The sequence below is a fragment of the Pinus tabuliformis genome, chromosome 1_1 (genome assembly GCF_031772625.1).
Source record: "Pinus tabuliformis cultivar Carrire ecotype Pingquan chromosome 1_1, CPIR1, whole genome shotgun sequence".
Classification (NCBI taxonomy): Eukaryota; Viridiplantae; Streptophyta; class Pinopsida; order Pinales; family Pinaceae; genus Pinus; species Pinus tabuliformis.
The window spans coordinates 840,571,551-840,591,002 of NC_142297.1; the positions used below are offsets into that span (position 1 = coordinate 840,571,551).

General features: G+C 35.9%; 1 protein-coding gene across 2 annotated transcripts in view; it reads right to left on the reverse strand.

The window, feature by feature from the left end:
• The window catches only part of LOC149216790 (putative CoA ligase CCL7), a 242,721-nt gene that overhangs the window by 122,549 nt on the left and 100,720 nt on the right, over positions 1-19,452 (reverse strand). The window contains exon 1 of one of the 2 annotated variants that reach the window (XM_089392853.1): positions 16,258-17,334. The exons of the other annotated variant lie outside the window; for it this stretch is intronic. Within the exon in view, the coding sequence (XP_089248979.1) occupies positions 16,258-17,259 (1,002 nt within the window). The 5' untranslated portion in view covers positions 17,260-17,334. Of the gene's footprint in view, positions 1-16,257; positions 17,335-19,452 lie in introns of those variants that run through there. 2 annotated transcript variants of the gene reach the window in all.

The following is a 19,452-nucleotide window of genomic DNA, read 5'->3' on the forward strand; positions in this document are numbered from 1 at the left end:
GCATTTAAGCTGTCAAAATCAACCGGAGATCATTTCTAGCTTGAGGCACACCAACTCTTAGCATGGCTAGATTTTTGCCCACTAGTTTTGAATTGATGATTTTTACACTACAAAGTGTCTGAATAAAACACATTGTCATCATCTACTCTACGCCCCATGGATGTACTATGGTACTAATATTATCATGACAAGACATTTTTTTAGCCAGAACAAGAATTTTTTTTAACCAGAATAAGAAATTTGTACTAAGTAAAAATTTGCAGCTAGAGCATGCAGCTGAAATACATTGAAATGAATACTAAAGGGGAAATTTCTTCAACGATTCCAGAAATAAGAGGGCAAAAAACCTTCCTCATCCCAACACAACAAGAAGAGGGGAGATCCAATATTATACCTTCAAGGACTTGAGCCTACTGCTTCTTGAGAATAGGAGTAAATTCTTCCAAATTGCTTACACAAGCTGGTACAAAAACAAAGCATTTCTAAGATTTAATTGAAACTAACCCCCCACTAGTACCACATGTGACCAAAGAAGATGGGCACCATATTTTGGAGTTTTCTTGATTCATTCATTTCTACTTCTTGTTAATGAAGGGGAAGATCATTGATTGTTTTTTAGAACATCTGAATAGGAAGGAGAAAGAGGAGATATTGAACTCCTTATCTTCCTCCAAATTGGCCTCTTCTTCCTTCCTATTTGAACAATGGCTTTTGTTAATATCCTTAAAAGTAGTTTTTTCCTTAGCAGGTGAATTGATGTTCTCTAAAGACACTTGGTTTGGATCTGGCTTATCTTCCTCAACTATGACTCTTGCCTTCGACGACTTCAAAGCTTCATATCTGTTATTGGAGAGAGGATGTTGATGAGATTTAGGCCTGATAGAATGAGGCCTTTCAGATGGATGGTCCTTGTGCTTCCTTGAAATTGGTTTGAATGTTCCTTGCTCATCATTACTTTGAGAAGAAGGTAGAGGGATAGAAGGAGACTGAGATACTAGAGATTTTAGAGATTCTTTTGCAAAGTTCCCATACTCATGGAAAAATACATTTTAGCACAAATTTTAGCATATGAGAAGTTATTGTCCTTGCCATAAGTGCTAGTAATGTAGCGGCCCAATTTGTCACTATCGCTTTGAAAATACTATCATTGTAACAAAGAAGGAGGGGATACATCAATCTAATCCATGGTAGGATTAAAATCGAAAGTCTAGTGGGTGAGAGGCATTCCCATGGTGCCCAAGAAATAGGACCCAGATCTGTAGATTATATCCCTATCCTCCTTGCTTTCAAAAACAAAAGGAAAATAAATGTTTCCATAATATAAAGTACTAGTGGGCTCATGATCTGCACAATTGTTAGAGATCCATTCTAAAACAGGGATATAACTAGGGTAGAGTTTGATGAACATACCAATCAACCCTCTTTCCTTTAGGTTATTAATGTTTCTTACATATATATGAAATAATAATTATAGTATAGAGTATTTTTTAATATAGCATATGTGAAGACGACACATTCACTTTTCTATATTAATATGATAAAAATAACATAGGACTTTTTCCATATGAGAAATGTGTTATGTGATGATTACATATTCAAAATCCTTGTATTTGGGTGGCAGTCTGATTGATCCAGTTCTCAACGTCACTAAATGAAGTCAGTAAATATGCCTTCGGTGGGATTTCAACGATGCATCAGGCCTAATTCCCACCACGTCTTGAGGAGGGAACGCAAGGATGGCCTCAAGTCCACCCCCCTTCGACATTGAAAGTGCATTAAGCGCATGGCTACACCACTTGGCATCATGTGTTATTCATCCCTCATTAAATTGTTGGGAATTCACAACATGGACATCAATTCCTCCAGTCAAGAGAAGGCAATTTCTCTAATCTACTTCAGATCTTTGGATTTGGTTTCTCTGCAACTATGGTTTGAGAATGAGGGAGGGCCAACAAAGGTGGTCGTGGGCAAGGTGACCTCCCCACCCACCCTGGCATGGGCACAAGGATGAACATTTTGACTGTGACATTCCACATTGCTTCAGAACAATGGTGGCTAATGCTGAAGCACGCGAGCTCCAGTTCTCATGTGACCATCTCTAGGTCGTGCGCAATGTCTTGGGCTGACACTATCGGGACCAAGAAGACACCAACATCCTGCTCGAAGGAAATGTATTGGATGTGGAATACCACCTACATTATGCAAAGTCAACATACCACATAATTGCTTGACTTTTGGGTGTGGAGCTTTAGGTGTCTAAATCGCCCTTGACTAATAAAGTGGATGATTCCTCACTTTCTCTAGTGCATTTATACATTCTCCATGTCATACCTCGTAGCCCCTCACCACATCGATGCCAGTCACGCAACGAATTGAAACCCGCCTCTACAAGTTTGGGTCCCTGATGTGGCAAAGGTGGCGATCTTAGCAGCCAGTTCGATGAACATGGTGGCCAAGTCAGTGACTCCCTCCAACAGCACATCGAGTTTCCTACCTCCTCCAACCAACCAACCTCCTCAGGGCTCCCTCTGCCAGATGATCCAAACTACTACAAATTGCACCTCATGGTCTAGGAGGACCCCCTAAGCATTAGTTGGAGTACATGGTCTCTCAAGGTAGTGTTGCTACATGTATTGCTTCATATTTTTGTCATTGGTCTTTCACGGTAGTGTGGCTACATGTCTTGCTTCACATTTTGTGTTGCTAGTCTTTCAACTTTCAAGGTGGTGTTGTCCTGCTTATCATGGTTTTGCATGTTTCGTTGGATTGCAACTGCAAGGAGGCTTTATAGTTTATCCTTTATGAGCAAAAACCTCCCCCCATTTGTCTCCATCATATACCTCTTTATTCTTAGGCCCGTGTTCATCGTCAGTCTTTGTTGAGCTGTATGGCTCTGAAGAATGTACTTTTGTAATATTATTGTATACAAAGGCTCTTTACTTACAAAAAAAAGGATATTACATATTCAAAATTAAAGATATAAATGTAATTAATTAAAAAAATACTTAATTTGTAATATGGATTATATTTATAAATTCAAATTAATTTATTTGTGTGAGGTTTAGTCATCTCTAGGTCACCAATTCAAAAGGGTTGCCAATTAAAGATATTTTGAGGTTTAAAATAGGTCTCCTAAGAAATATTATAAAATAATAGTGGAAATAATAAAATAAGATTATATTACATCATCAAGTATTAGAGGGAAAAAAAGAAAAAGAAAAAGAACTATTTTTTTCAACTCACATTTTCAACTTATCTCCATGTGATTTTAGTCAAATTGCGAGTAAGAACACTCGTTGGATGCATAATTTAATTTTGCATCCAAGGAGTAACCATGTTGCATACTTTCAATAGGCCCTACTACAAAAAAATTGTGAAATACATATAAAATCGTGATTGCAATTACGTTTTTTCATGTATTTCACAATTTTTTGTAGTAGGGCCTATCGAAAGTATGCAACATGGGTACTCCATGAATGCAAAATTAAATTTTGCATCCAATAAGTGCTCTTGCTTGGAATTTCAATAAAATCATAGGGAGATGAGTTGGAAATACGAGTTGAAAAATGAGTTGACATCATCATATTGAATCCTATTGGTTCTTATAAAGTTGATTTTCGTTGTACATTTTTGTATTGAGACCCATTTTTACCTCAAATTTTCTGTGATGAGGACGAGAGACACTTGGGGGAATTAAACTATCTCAAAAGGCATCTAAGCTCGATCGAGCTTTACATAATCCTAATGCTAACATCCCATTAGTGAATAGATGGTTATTCTATCCAACATTAAAATTAGCCCCGACATAAATTCAACCTAGTTCGAAATTTTTTTTTTAAATAAAAAATAAATGTATTATATAAATGATTTTTTTAAATATAATTGATTTTTGTAAACTTTATTTTTACCATACATTTTTATTATTTTTATATATAATTACTTTTTAAAATTATTTTTATATATAATTACTTTTTAAAAATAATTTTCAGAATAATTAAAAATATATATTTCAAAAATTAACCATTTTAATTTGTGTATTCATTTATATTCATTAGAATCAAATGATTTAGATTATTATTTAATTAATGAACTTATCCCAAAGACCAGATTTGGGATCCCAAAATATGTAATGTTTTTCGAAAAAAACTAATATTTAAAGTTGGAAGGCAAATAATTAACATTTAAAATCTATTGTAAAGTTATTTGATTCGGTGGCTATTTTGATAACTAGTGACCCTTTGACTTTGTATTTAGTAGGTCCGGTTCTCTCTCAACATAGGGCTTACCACGCACTACGAAAAGGCCAACGCCCAAGGCTACACTCGAGTGGTATCCCGGGGTCATTAGGTCTTCCTCCCTAATATTATAGGTTATTAGGCCCTAGGGAGTGGCTACAAACAAAAACCCTTAATATTTTTTAATTTAATATTGAAAATATGTTAGAGACTTTTAATTTAATAAGGAAGACATGTTATTATGTTTTATTTTGTGCGGTTATGTTAGGTAAATTTTTTACTCGGTTGAGAAATAAAATAAATAAATATTTATTTATTTATTTTAGGGAGGTTTTAATAAGTTTTTGGCTATGTTGCCAGGAAACGTGGGTGCGGGGACGGGGACGACATTTTTGGAAACAGGGTGCATAGGTTCGTCGGGTAATATAATAATATTAAAGTTTAATAATTATATTTTATAAATTATAAATTTATAATTAATAATATATATGAAATTTGAATTTGTATATTTTTTCAACTTTAAACAAGAAAACTTTAATGATAATCATTTAAATGGGACAGATTTTGTCACACACAGCTGACTGAGATACACTAGCCAAGTTTCCTACAAACTCAGGAGTACGCTCAAAAATCCTAAAGTATTCTGAGTTCTCAAAGACTCAACATTTTAAACTTTATTTTATTGGGCTGCCTTGTGTGTTTGGTGGGACAGCGGTGAAATATATGCTGCCAGCAGCCATAATTTATACTTTAATGTAGCCACAAGCCTAAAAAAAAACCACAGAATTTATATGTTAATGACAAATGTAATGATTCAATTTTTCAAAAATTAAAATATATATACTATAAACTGTTTTCCCTGAACAAATTCTGAACCATTTAATTGGATTTTGTTGATCCATGGTGAAATTACATTGCAAGGGCAAGCAACACCATTGTTAGAGGGTAGATAATGAACTGGCTTGAATGTTGTGTAGATGATTGAGTTGAAAATTTGAAATACATTCTCACTGAACGATTTATATTGTAAAGAATAGCACAGAGCTATATTCAGTGTATGAATGCAATTATGTAATGCCATTCATTAATACAAAAAATGATGAAGATTTTCTGCGCTTTATTAATCTAATTGCAACTATTTCAGGTTAAAAGAACTGAAATGTATACTTCTCATATTATAGTATATAGTATAAAAAATTAAAAATTTAACAAGTCTAGGCTGAGTAGAGGTAAGTTTGTGGCATTGTCATCTCTATTTAGGGCTTCGGTTGGGTACAGGAGTCTGCATAGGGAGGTCGAGGTCTGTTCCTTAGTGAACAGTGAGCTGTTTTGTGTAAACAGTGGCATGAATCAAGCCCTACAGCTCAGCGTTTGACAACAACAAGGAGGAGGGACTATGCCGCAGCTGTAGGAGGCAAATTGAGTGTATAAAAGTGGACTGACAGTTGTGGCTCATGTTGCAGACAGTCCGAAACAACAAGAAATTGTGACATTCATTCCGGCAATTCTGCTTAATGTAGTTGAGCCCCTGTGGGTGTTCACTGTTCAAATGTGTAATATAATGCACCTATATTTTTCACACGCGGGTCTTGTGAAACTTTTTCATGGAATAATAAAATTGAAAACAAAAACTTGTAAATACCACTGCCGCTGAAACTGCCCACTGTTGCTGACGCTGCCCACTGCCACCGGAAATGGTAAACGGGGACGGCTCAAGCCTCAACCAAATGGAAAAACTTAAAAGTTAAATGAAATGAGTGATCATGTATCAGATATTTGCTTGTGTGCATTCATAAAGAGTTAAAGTCTTAAAGATTTAGGGTTTTTTACCTTTGTTATAAGTTATTTTTTAAATTTCAATAAAAAAAATTATTTGAAAATTGAATTTTTAATATAGTTTTTTTTATGAAGTACCCAAAGAACCCAACCCGAAGAACCCAAGAACCCGTTAAAGGAAAAGAACCCAATTTTTTTTTTCAAGAACCTGGTTCTTCATGGAAGAACCCGGTTCTTCATGGAAGACCCCGGTTCTTCTGGGTTCGTCTAGGAAGAACCCGTACTCGAATCCGATACTTGAGTGCGGGAACCCAGAACGAGTTCGAGAACCCCACCCCCGGGTGCGGGTACCCATGCAACATAGGTTTTTGGGTTTGCGATTGTTATTGCATCGCAAGATCGGAGCGGGAAGAGCCAGGCCTTTGGAACAGTGGAGTCGCCAATTGCGATCTCCGATAACACCACGTGTTATCGCATCGGAGAAGGAGTGTTGAAAGGGGCCGATAGTGTATATTGAGTATAACGCAATACTTTGAATATTACGGCGCTGATAGTGTAATTCTTCGGAATTAACACAAAGTCTGTTTATACGCTGTGACAGTGGTTTAAAGCGTCGATAGTGTATTTTGTTCCTTTGGAACAAAATCCCCGCCGATTGTGTATTTTGCATTGAAAACACAATTTTCTCAATTTAAAAAGGGCTCTGTGTTTATAAATTGAGCCGATAACAAGGATTGGGGTGATCAGAGGAGAACCCAGGAGGCTGTCAGTTTAATAGTAAATGACTGATACGCCAATAGAAGCAGAGGGAGAAATTTGGTCTGATATTGAGGAAATTTCAAACATATTTGTGAGGTTGTCCATATCGCCTGCACCCAGGGCACCATTAGCGGTATCAGAGAAGCCAGCTGACATTGGATTGAATCTCATCAGAAGGAGAAGGAAAGTTACGGCGACTTTTAGATTTGGAAGAGGACAAGGACGTGGTGGAAGAGGACGGCTCTTTGCAAACATTGAAGTAATGGAAGCTGTGCAATAGATGCAAGCTAGAATGGATGCATTAACAACAGGGAGAAATATAGATGATGGAGATGTTAGTGAACCTGAGGTTGAAGCCGCAGAAGAGGAAGCTATAGCAGTTACTCCTGAGATGAGGTTCTTTCAGTCAATATTGAGATCCACGACCAGGCCAAAGACCGAGGTATCAATATATGAAGGAGGATTGAACCCAGAAGAATTGATAGACTGGATAATGGCCTGGAGAAATTCTTCGATTATGAAGAAACAGAAGATGAGAAGAAAGTGAAGTTTGTTGTCACCAAGTTAAAAGGCCATGCAACGCTTTGGTGGGATGGTGTGCAGGCAGAAAGGAAGAGACTTAGCAAGAAACCAATCAAAAATTGGAGCATGATGGTAGCAAAGCTAAGAGTTAAGTTTCTGCCAAGTAATTATCAGCAAACCTTGTTCAGACAGATGCAGAATCTTAGTCAGAGGTCTATGATAGTGAAAGAATACACAGAGGAGTTCTACAAGGTAAGCATAAGAGCTGGAGAAGCCCAGGATACAGATGAGAAGGTGGCTAGATATATGAATGGTCTCAGGATGGACATTCAAGATGAAATAAGTCTATTGTCTCCTAAAACAGTAGAGGACGCTTATCAGATAGCACTGAAAGCTGAAGAAAAACTCATGAGGAAGTAGTCTGCCAGAGGGAGAGGTACTTTCCGAGGAAAGGGAAGTGAAGGTGGTAGAGGAAGATCTACAGCATCTAAAGATGGAGCTAGCAACAACTCAACCCAGCATGCACCCACAGGAGGTGATGCAAGAGGCAGAGGGAGTTTTTCTAGAGGAAGAGGAGGCAGAGAAATAAGATGTTACAGATGTAACAAACTGGGACACAGAGCTTTTGAGTGCCCAGAGAATGCAGAAACAAATCAAAGGAATGCAATTGTTGCTCCAGTTGAGGGAGAAGCACCAGTAGCAGCAGTGATAGAAGAAGAAAATATACCAGAGAGAGGAGAATCTTTGGTAATTAATAAAGTTTTTCTCAAGCCAGCAAAGGAGATAGTTGAACCATCACAAAGAAAGACTTTATTCAGGACAGTGTGTAAAGTCCAAGGGAAATGTTGCCAGATGATCATTGATAGTGGCAGCACTAATAATTTGGTCTCTACAGAAGTGGTGGAGAAATTGAAGCTGAAAACAATGAAACATCCAACACCTTACAAGGTGTCATGGTTGCAAAAGGGACATCAACGGTTAGTAAATGAACAGAGTGAAGTGGAGTTTCAGGTGGGCAAGTATAAAGATAAAATTGTTTGTGATGTGATGCCAATGGATGTGTGTCACATATTGCTTAGAAGACCTTGGCAATATGACAGAGGAGCCATGCATGATGGAAAAAGAAGCACCTACAAGTTTGGAAAGGATGGTGTCAATCATACGTTGCTACCTCTGTAAGAAGAAGATGTACCAGGAAAATAGACTAATCAAAAAACTCTGTTACTTGGAGGAAAGGAATACTTGAAGCAGATTGAAGAAAATGAGGTAAATTTTGATGTAATTTGCGAGCCCAAGGTAATAATGACTTCTACTAAAGTTTCTGATTTACCCATTGAAATTTAAGAAATGTTGGAGAAATATTATGATATTATTGTTGATAATTTGCCTAATGAATTACCACCCATTAGAAGAATCAGCCACCATATAGATTTGATACCTGGAGCAAGTCTACCTAACAAAGCAGCTTATAGAATGACTCCTATAGAAAATGAAGAGGTTAGGAAGCACGTGCAAGAATTGCTTTACAAAGCGTTGATCAGAGAAAGCTTGAGTCCTTGCGCAGTACCAACAGTGCTGAGCCCAAAGAAAGATGGAGGCTGGAGAATGTGTACAGATTCAAGAGCCATCAATAAAATCACAATTAGGTACAGATTTCCTTTGCTTATAATTGAAGATTTAATGGATTGCTTGAGTGGAGCAAAGTATTTTTCAAAACTAGATCTTAAAAGTGGGTATCATTAGATAAGAATAAGAGAAGGGGATGAGTGGAAAACCGCTTTTAAGACAAATGAGGGACTGTATGAGTGGAGAGTAATGCCTTTTGGGTTGTCAAATGCACCAAGTACATTTATGAGACTAACGAATGAAGTTCTTAAAGAGTTCATTGGTAAGTTTGTAATAGTATATCTAGACAATATATTAGTTTATAGCAAGTCTAAGGAGGAGCACGTGAGACATCTGAATTATGTCTTACAAAGGCTGCAACAAGAGAAATTATTGTTGAATTTGAAGAAGTGTTCATTCATGAAAGAAGAGCTAATGTACTTGGGTTTTGTTATTTCCGCTAAAAGGCTGAAGATGGATCCAGAGAAGATCAAGGAAATTATGGAGTGGCCTTCACCCAAGAGTGTTTTTGAGGTAAGAAGTTTTCATGGTCTTGCTAGCTTTTATAGAAAATTCATCAAAAATTTTAGTAGGATTAATGCACCTATTATTGCGACCATAAAGAAGGACAAACATCCATTTAGATGGACTGTTGAAGCAGAAAAGAATTTTCAGCTGTTAAAGGAAAAAATCACTGAAAAGCCTATTTTGGTTCTGCATGATTTTAACAAACCTTTTCAAGTGAAGTGTGATGCCAATGGAGAAGCAATTGGAGGTGTTTTAAGTCAGGAAGATCGACTAATAGCTTATTTTAGTGAAAAGCTAAATGATTCGAAAAAGAAGTATTCTTCTTATGATAAGGAATTCTACGCAGTTGTGCAGTCATTGAAGAAATGGAGGCACTATTTAATGTCAAAAGAATTCATCCTTTATTCAGATAACCATGCACTATAGTTTATAATGCAGCAACCAAAGCTCAGCCAGAAACATGCTAAATGGGTGGAATATCTTCAAGGTTTCCATTTTGTTTTGAAACATATAAATGGACAATCAAATAAAGTTGCAGATGCCTTAAGTAGGAGAAATGTATTGCTTCAAGAAAGTCAAATCCAAGTGTTGGGTTTTGATTTTCTTAAAGAATTATATGAGACCGATTCAGATTTTACAGAGGCATTTGAGGCTTGTAAAAATCCTATTTTGATGGATAGAAGTAGATGGTTGGATTACTTCTTACAAGATGGACTGTTATTTAAGAAAAATCAGCTGTGCATACCAACTGTTCTATGAGGGAGAATTTAATCAAAGAAAAACATAGTGGAGGACTTGCAGGACATTTTGGCATAGAGAATACTTTTGAACAGTTGAACAGATTTTATTTCTGGCCGAAAATGATATCTGAAGTGGAGAAGTATGTGAGAACTTGCAAAATCTGTCAATATGCGAAGGGAAGGAGCCAAAACACAGGTTTGTATATTCCATTACCAATTATGGATAGGCCTTGGGATATGGTAAGTATGGATTTTGTGTTGGGCTTACCAAAGACTCAAAGAGGTAATGATTCAATTTTTGTTGTAGTGGACAGATTTTCAAAAATGGCACACTTTATTCCATGTTATAAAACTAGTGATGCTTCTCACATTGCTAATTTTTTTTTTAAGGAGATTGTAAGATTGCATGGGTTGGCCAAAAGTATTGTCTCAAACAAAGATTCCAAATTTGTTGGACATTTCTGGAGGACACCATGGAAGACGCTGGGAACTAAATTAAGTTTCAGTTCTGCCTATCATCCACAAACTGATGGACAGACTGAAGTGGTGAACAGGAGTTTAGGCAATCTTTTAAGAAACCTTACTGTAGAACATCCAAAGCAATGGGATCAAGTGTTAGCACAAGCTCAGTATGCAGATAATGACTCACCTAATAGGAGTACAGGACAGAGTCAATTCCATATTGTTTATGGAATGCATCCAAGAGGAATATATGAATTAAGAAATTTGTGAAAAGAAGAGATGAGAAGTGCAGAGGGTGAAGATTTTGCTTCAGAATTGCAAGCAATACATGAACAAGTGAAGCAGCAGCTGCAGGATAGCAACATCAAGTATAAAACCAGAGCAGATATGAGGAGAGGAGAGGTGAAATTTGAAGTTGGGGATTTGGTTTTAGCACATCTCAGAAAGGAGAGGTTTCCAAAGAGGGCATATAATAAATTGAAGTTCAAGAAAATTAGACCATGCAGAGTGTTGAGGAAATTTTCTGCAAATGCTTATGAGATTGAGTTACCCCCTGATGTTGGGATATCACCAATTTTTAATGTTGCAAACCTGTACAAATATGAAGGTGAAACTGTAGATGATACAACACAAGAACAAGCGATCCAAGAGATTTACTAGGTAAAACAATTACCCACAGCAAAGGAGTTGCAGCTAGAAAGAATTCTGGACAAGAAGGTGTTTAAGAAGACAAGGGGACGAGAGTACTTCCATTATTTGGTAAAATGGAAGAATCTGCCAACCGCTGAGGCTACTTGGGTTACAGAAGACATGCTACAGAAACTGGGCAGTTTTGTAGATGAACTCACAGACAAGAGCCCATGAAGAATTTTGTCCTCATGAGTCTGATGCAGGAGCATGTGACTTAGAGAGAAAAATCTTCAAACATATTCCAAAAATAAAATAAAAAATCTACAGGCAAGGAAGTGGGGTTCTTTAGCCAGCAATTTTCATGGTTTCCTAGTTTAAGATAAGAATAGAGTTAAGAATAAATCATGCTAAATATATTACTTATGGATAAGCTGTAACAAAGCTTTACGCTTTAGATCACTCTATGTAAAAGCATGCTTTTGTAAAGGATAATGGCCGAGAAGGCTTTATCTATTAATTATAAATAAGAAACAACGGGACTCTCAAAGGGGAGAGCCAGAAGCATTATCATCTGAAGAAAAAAAAAAGCCTCTCTCTATTCATTGGAAGTAATGACTCTCTGTTAATTGGTACTTTATGCATGCATCAGTTCTAGTTCTATTGTTTTCCGCGTTTATTGATGGTGGTTCAATTGTTGTTTTCCCAATTAACACTTAAGCATAGGCCTGTTGGGTAATTTTCCTTCATATCGGTGATCGCAAACTCCTTGAATCGTTTTATAGAGTTCGTGGCCATACTCTGTTTTACATAGAGAAATCGAAAAATCACTTAGTCGGAGCATAGTTCCGGACCTGAAATTCTATTAGATTTGGTTCATACCCATATCGGGTCCGAACCAATATCGCATCGCAGAACCTCAAGTGGAGTGGAAGACTATTGAAAACGCCGAACTCTGATAGCGTGACACTACCGGAGCCGAAACGTTATAGGGAGGCTTTAATAAGTTGTCGGGTCTGCAATTGTTATCGCATCGCAAGGTCAGAGCGGGAAGAGCCAAGCCTTTGGAACAGTGGAGTTGCCGATTGCGATCTCCGATAACACCACGTGTTATCGCATCGGAGGAGGAGTGTTGAAAGGGGCCGATAGTGTATATTGTGTATAACGCAATACTTTGAATATTACCGCGGCAATAGTGTAATTCTTCGGATTTAACACAAACCCTGTTTATAAGCCGTGACAGTGGTTTAAAGTGCCGATAGTGTATTTTGTTCCTTTGGAACAAAATCCCCGCCGATTGTGTATTTTGCATTGAAAACACAGTTTTCTCAATTTAAAAGCGCGATAGTGTTTTATATAACTCCTTTGGAATTATAGTCTCGATAGAGAATAAGGGCTTTGTGTTTATAAATTGCGCCGATAACAAGGATTGGGGTGATCAGAGGAGAACCCATGAGGCTGCCAGTTTAACAGTAAATCACTGATACGCCAATAGAAGCAGAGGGAGAAATCTGGTCTAATATTGAGGAAATTTCAAACAGATTTGCAAGGTTGTCCATATCGCCTGCACCCAGACCACCATCATCTTTGGAGACTCTTAATATAATTATCAAGTCCATGATCAAGAGAGGCCAAACTAACCATAGGTCAACTCCATCCTAAATACAACACATCATGAAGATTTAAAGTTCCATGAAGTTTATTTTTCCATGTTCTTTGAAGCCATAATAAGCAAGTTGATGTAATGGTCAACATGGAAATAAAGCTAAAATTGGGGTTGCTACGTTTAAACAGGGTCCAAACTACGCAAGCCATACTTGACTCCTAATTAAATGACAACTACCTTGATCATAAATCACCATGTGTCACTCATGTGCAGGCTCATCCACTAAGACAAGGTAGTAAACACAAAGCAACCCTACACCCCCTCATACATGTTCAAGACTATGTGGATGGGAGGTATTGAAGTATTGGTTTTTCTCTTCATCAATGGAAGTCAGGTAATGTGCAATTAGTTTCTAGTCATGCAAGAGGGTGTTGGGATCCTTTGCATTTCTCTACAAGTTGGTCCTTAATCTATTTCTCATTTGGTTGTTGCTTAGTCAATTGAATTTCCACAAAGCAAGGTTTACAGTTACTCATGTCCTTGTTTTATCTACTCACGGTGGATATATTTTTAAATTTGAGCTTTTGAGAAATAGAATTTCAAGGCCACCATTTCTCTAGTACTTGCATCGTGGCCTTGGGTTAAACTCTCCCCTTGCTTTATTTCAACTTTATTCCAACATTTTGGCCCAACTTCCAGGCAAACCCCTGGCTTCACCTTCAAGTTCAACATGACTTTCATTTAACATCTTATGTCCTTTCCATTGTTGTTTAGTGTCTTATTTTGGGTAGATTTTTTTTTTGCAAAGAAAAGTCAAATTCCTCCCCATTTACATGGTAGGTCTCATTTTAAAGGCTCATTTTCATGTTGACAGAAACCACTTATCTTGGTGCATGACTAATTTACTAGTATTTATTTCAAATTAAGATTAAAGGACAACCAATTCTCAATGTCTTTTCTATCGACGCAAATGCAAAATATGGATCGTTGCAATTTGCTTTAGCTGAGAAATATCTTAAAGTCTCAAGAAGATATGGCACATGGAAATAGAGCCTCCATTCTCTTCTCTTATCACTAAATTCAATGACAAACACTAAATGGTGCAAATATTAAAAATCATAAATATCATTTTACAAGTTAAAAAAGATGACATTCTTAAAACCAAATGAAATTTTCTCAAAAAATTAGAAGAAATTTTAAATAAAGATGTGCATTTAATGACTTCTAATCTAATGCTTCATTGCAAGGAGAAAGCAATGAAGAAAACACAGTTGTACAAATGATGGACGTCATGGAAATAGTAGATAGAAAACCCAGATTCAACAACATAGGACTCAAGGAAACAACAAGGCATCACTCTTCTTTTAAGCTCATGTTTTTAATGACAAGGAGAAAGCAATCAAGAAAACACACTTGTAGAAATGATGGACGTCATGGAAATAGTAGTTAGAAAACCCAGATTCAACAACATAGGACTCAAGGAAACAATAGGGCATCACTCTTTTTTTAAGCTCATGTTTTTAAGAGTTTTTTTAAGCACATGTTTTTAAGTTAATTAATATTTGGTTTTTTTTTATAGAATTTGTAATAGTAGATGCATCTAGAGATTTTTGCAAAAAAAATGTTAACAAATTTTGTATAATGTTTTTAGTAGGAAGTGGACTATTTGAGCAATGCTAATTTTAAGTATATTTTTTTATAGAGTTGTTATTTTTATAATAGTTATTTTCAATAATATAATTTTACATATTTTTATTATAAATAAATAAATAATTGATATAATCTATGAGGTGTAGATTAGTTGTTTTGTGTGGGGTTTAGTATATATCAAGTTATAGGTTCAAATTTCATGGGGAGGGGGTGAAAATGACAGCCACTTTTGGGGAATTATAGCATCCACTCATAGGAAGATTGTTCTTCCATCCAACATTGGGATTTGCCTTGGCCTAAATTCAATCTAATTTGAAAAATAATAAATAATTGATATTTTAAAAAATTCTTCCATTGAACTTCTCCTAGCCTTGTAAAAATAAATAAATAATTGAGGCAACACAGAATGGCAGGTATAATGCGGCAGGAAGGGAGCTCTTCGTCCCTTCCTTTCCTTTCCTTTCCTATGGGGTGTTTGGCTCTCTTTTTGTTTTGCTTCTAAAACAGAGAGCCAAACTGGAAAACCCAGTATTAGGGACTCATCTAAAACTGGTTTCCATATACTCATCTAAAACTGGTTTCCACAAAATCCTAACAGGTCTTCCCGTCTTCAATGGATATTTAGCTTTACAGAGTCACTCTTTCTCTTTCACTGGTTTCCACACAATCCTTACAGATCTTCCCATCTTCAATGGATATTTGCCTTTACAGAGTTACTCTCTTTGTCTTCCACTCCCTGAACAGTTTTCCAGACAATTCACAGAAATTTCACACTCAAGCAAGGAGAAGAGCAAGGGCTTCCTGCACCAAAGAATATTCCAAATCCTCGTCCTGCTATAACACAGGCTCACTCAACTGCATGCCTCCAGAGTCCTGAGGCATTAGTCCTAATTTCTAATTATGTCAATATCCGCTCCCCAGAGTCGAAATTTTTTGTGTAATTCCCAAGCTTGAAAACCATTTTGTTTCACATCACAAGGGAAAGATACTATAACTTCCTTTCCAAGTTTTATGCTTCAGCAGGGAGGACATTCCACGGATCTCTTCCTTGAACCTCTTCCATTTGACAAAGCATTTTGTGACTGGTTCAAGCACTCTATTTTCAACAGGGCCAGGGGACCATCACAAGATCTAAACCACACAATTGCAAAAGACATTTTTGGTGCAAGCCTTTGGAATTGCAATTTTCTTCCGTTAACAGAGTATTATCTAGTATTTCTTGTTTGGATGTTTGACTTGGTCAGTGGTTTCAAGTCCATAGTGGTAGGCCAGCCATAGTTTTGTACAGCAGTTTTAAATGGTGCTGTACCTATATAAGGGCATATAATGAAAGAATGCAGAGTATGTGTGGTCTGTCAATGATTTGTGGCTCTCATCTTGGGCAAACATTACCGTGAGTTAGTTAATTAATAATTGGTTTACTGTTTTTCATCTTATTTATTGAATTTCACATTGTTTTCACTTAATCGAGAGAATGGAAAAATCCTCTTACCCTCATTTTCTCTACCTTGTCCAGACATCACGTGAACGAGGTTCATCAACTGCAGATTCGAAAAGGAAAAATCCAAAAAGAAAGCAGAAATGCAGGAATCCCTTATATCGCGTGAGCGAGCTTCATCGATTCCAGATTCAAAATGGAAAAATCCAAAAGGAGAGCAGAAATGCAGGAGTCCAAATGAAACTCATGTCTACAACCTATGGTCCCACGTATGTGATGCATAGAGAAAGAATGGATAGAGATATGCACCTGAATCATTTCGGCCTGTGGAACCCTTTTGGCACACTCCTCCATGATCTCCTTGCTCAAGGGTGCTGCTCCACTCATAACCTTCTTCAAAGACGACAGATCATATCGTGCCACAATTTTCTCTTTTGCAATAGCAGTCACAATGGGTGGCACTAAAGGCAAATGAGTTATCCTATACTTCTGAATGGCCTCCAGCATCCCAACAAAAGTAAATTTCCCCATTGAAACCATAGCATTTCCTCTCTGAAGCTGCCCATACAAGACACATGCCACACCATAGACATGAAACATAGGAAGAAGACATAAGTATGTCAAATGCCTCTCACCCCGCACTTCTTGGTCACTGGTCACCATCAAGGCAGATGCAATGAAATTCCTATGGGTCAAGACTACCCCTTTGTTGGCCCCAGTAGTCCCAGAAGAATACAACAGTGCAGCTGTGTCTGTTTGCTTGATAATAACCTCCGGTGGGTTCTTTTGGGCACCCATGGTTAAGACCTCAGAAAATGAAATAATGGGAGAACTGGCCCTCTTAATATCTCCATCCCCCCCAATCACTATTGTAGGCAAATCAAGATCTTTAACTTTATCCCAGAGCTCTGGAACAGTTATGATGAGCTTGGATTTCGAATCCTGGACCTGTTTAGCCACTTCCATGGCGGTATATGACGGATTCACGGTGGTTGCCACCGCCCCAATTGAAACAATTCCAAGGAAACATGAGGGGACATGAACAGAGTTGGGAGAAAACAAGAGCACCACATCTCCTTTTCTGATACCCAACTGACTTAATCCACTACCCACAATGCTCACCTTTTCTTTGAAATCTCTGAAGCTCAATTCCTCACCGGAATCTGCGTCTGCTAGTGCTAAACTGTGAGCATAGGATGACGAATCTCTGAACATGAAGGAGACCATATTGGCATTCTCGTGCTTTGGAAGCTTCAATGGCGGCCTCAAGGACCTGAATATTCCATCCTTCCCATAACCGGATTTCTCCATCACAAATCCGACTGGTTGTCTGCAACCTTGTGTCCTAAGATCTCAACTCAATGATATCAAACTAATTTTAAAGCGTTCCTTTAAGGGCGTGTTATAAGGCAGCGTGTCCACCCGATAGCAAGGAAAATAGGCTCATCCACACGTTACGTCAGTGTTAATTGAATATTCATTCGGTAAATTTTGAAGTTTAAACGGCATGTTTTAAGAAATATATAAAAATTATAGTTAATGATTTTAGCAAGGATACTAGGCTCATGCACATGTTATGATTTTATGATGAGTGTTATTTGTATATTCATTATTTAAAATTAAAGCTAAAGGAGTTATTCTATTTTTTATTATAATCATAATTAATATTTTAATAAATAAGTTCATGTGGGGTAGGTTAAGTGGTAATGGTCGTGAAATGAAGTTTTACTAAACTCAAGATCTTAGGTTCAAATCTTGTGCTACTTTTCTCCATAGTGGAGTGAATTGGGTTCGAATCTTGTGCTACTTTCCTCCACAGTGGAGTGAATAATGGACATGTAAACTCAAAAAATCAGAGAGTCAAGTTTACAAAAAAATATATTTTAATAAATAAAATATATTTATAATTTAATAATATTTTTTTTGCACTACTATTTTTAAAAAGGATTGGTTTCTATTTTTTTTCATCTTTGCTTTTGCTTCTAGTCTTTATTTCTCTTCATCTTTACTCTTGCTTCTTGTCTTTGATCATGAGTGAAGAGTTCAAATAATACAATTTTTTTTCCATAAACTTGTTTCATTATATTTATAATTTATATAATTTATTTTTTATATTATAATATATATTTATAATTAAATTAAATTAAATATATATATATATATATTTGGAATGAAAATAAAAATATTTATTTAGATGGTAAATAGGGGAAATCATTATTAATCCATAATCACCAATATCATAAAATTTCACATTTAACTCTAAAACCTTTGAAGTAACATTTAAAACTAAATTATTTAAAGCATAAATTAAAAAATCAAATTATTTTAATACATTAAAAAATATATAATCAATAATTTTATAAAGATAGGAGATTTTGGCAATCCATTTTGTCTATTAAATTTTAACTTATTTAAGTATGATTAAATTTCTAACGTCGCTTCCCCTTGCTATAAAATTTAAAATGTACGTTAGCGTGACTAAATTTCTAACCTCCCTTCCCTTTCTTTCTCTTTCCTTTTAATATTGGATTGTGTGATCTTTTTTGTTTTCTAATTTTATTTTATTTCGATAACTTTTTGTTGTTATTTTATGTGATTCTTTTCCGGGTTTTGGTCCTTGAGTTTGTTAGTTTTTGTATTTATTTTTGTTGTTTCTGAATGTTTTTTACTTTATAATTTATTACTATATTAAAATATGATACTGTTTTATATATATCGAATTTATAATTTATTAATATATTAAAATGTGATACTATTTTATTAATATATGATATTATATTAAATTCTTTATTATGATGTAATTTTTATAATATATTATTATTATTATTATTATATATTCTATCATAATAACATTTATATATTATTAACATCATTGCTATTATATTATCTTTATTATGATATCATTACTAATACATTTAATTATTAATATTATTATTTATGGTCAGTATCATTTCAATTTAATTAAATATAAAATTATTTTTAATATTATTATTATGTTTTTTAACTATATTTTAATATTATTATTTTTACAATGATATTATAAATAAATAATGTGAGTTTTGAAATAACTGTGATGTTTAATTGGTGGTTTGGGTAGTCGTGGCCTAGGGGCATCTAAGCTGTCAAAATCAACAGGAGATTATTCCTGGCTTGGGGCACACCAACTCTTAGCATGGCTAGATTTTTGCCCACTAGTTTTGAACTGATGATTTTTACACCACAAAGTGTTTGAATAAAACACATTGTCATCATCCACTCTACGCCCCATGGACGTACTATGGTACTAATATTATCATGACAAGAAATTTTTTTAGCCAGAACAAGAAACTTTTTTAACCAGAACAAGAAATTTGTACTAAGTAAAAATTTGCAGCTAGAACATGCAGCTGAAATACATTGAAATGAATACTAAAGGGGAAATTTCTTCAACGATTCTAGAAATAAGAGGGCAAAAAACCTTCCTCATCCCAACACAATAAGAAGAGGGGAGATCCAATATTATAC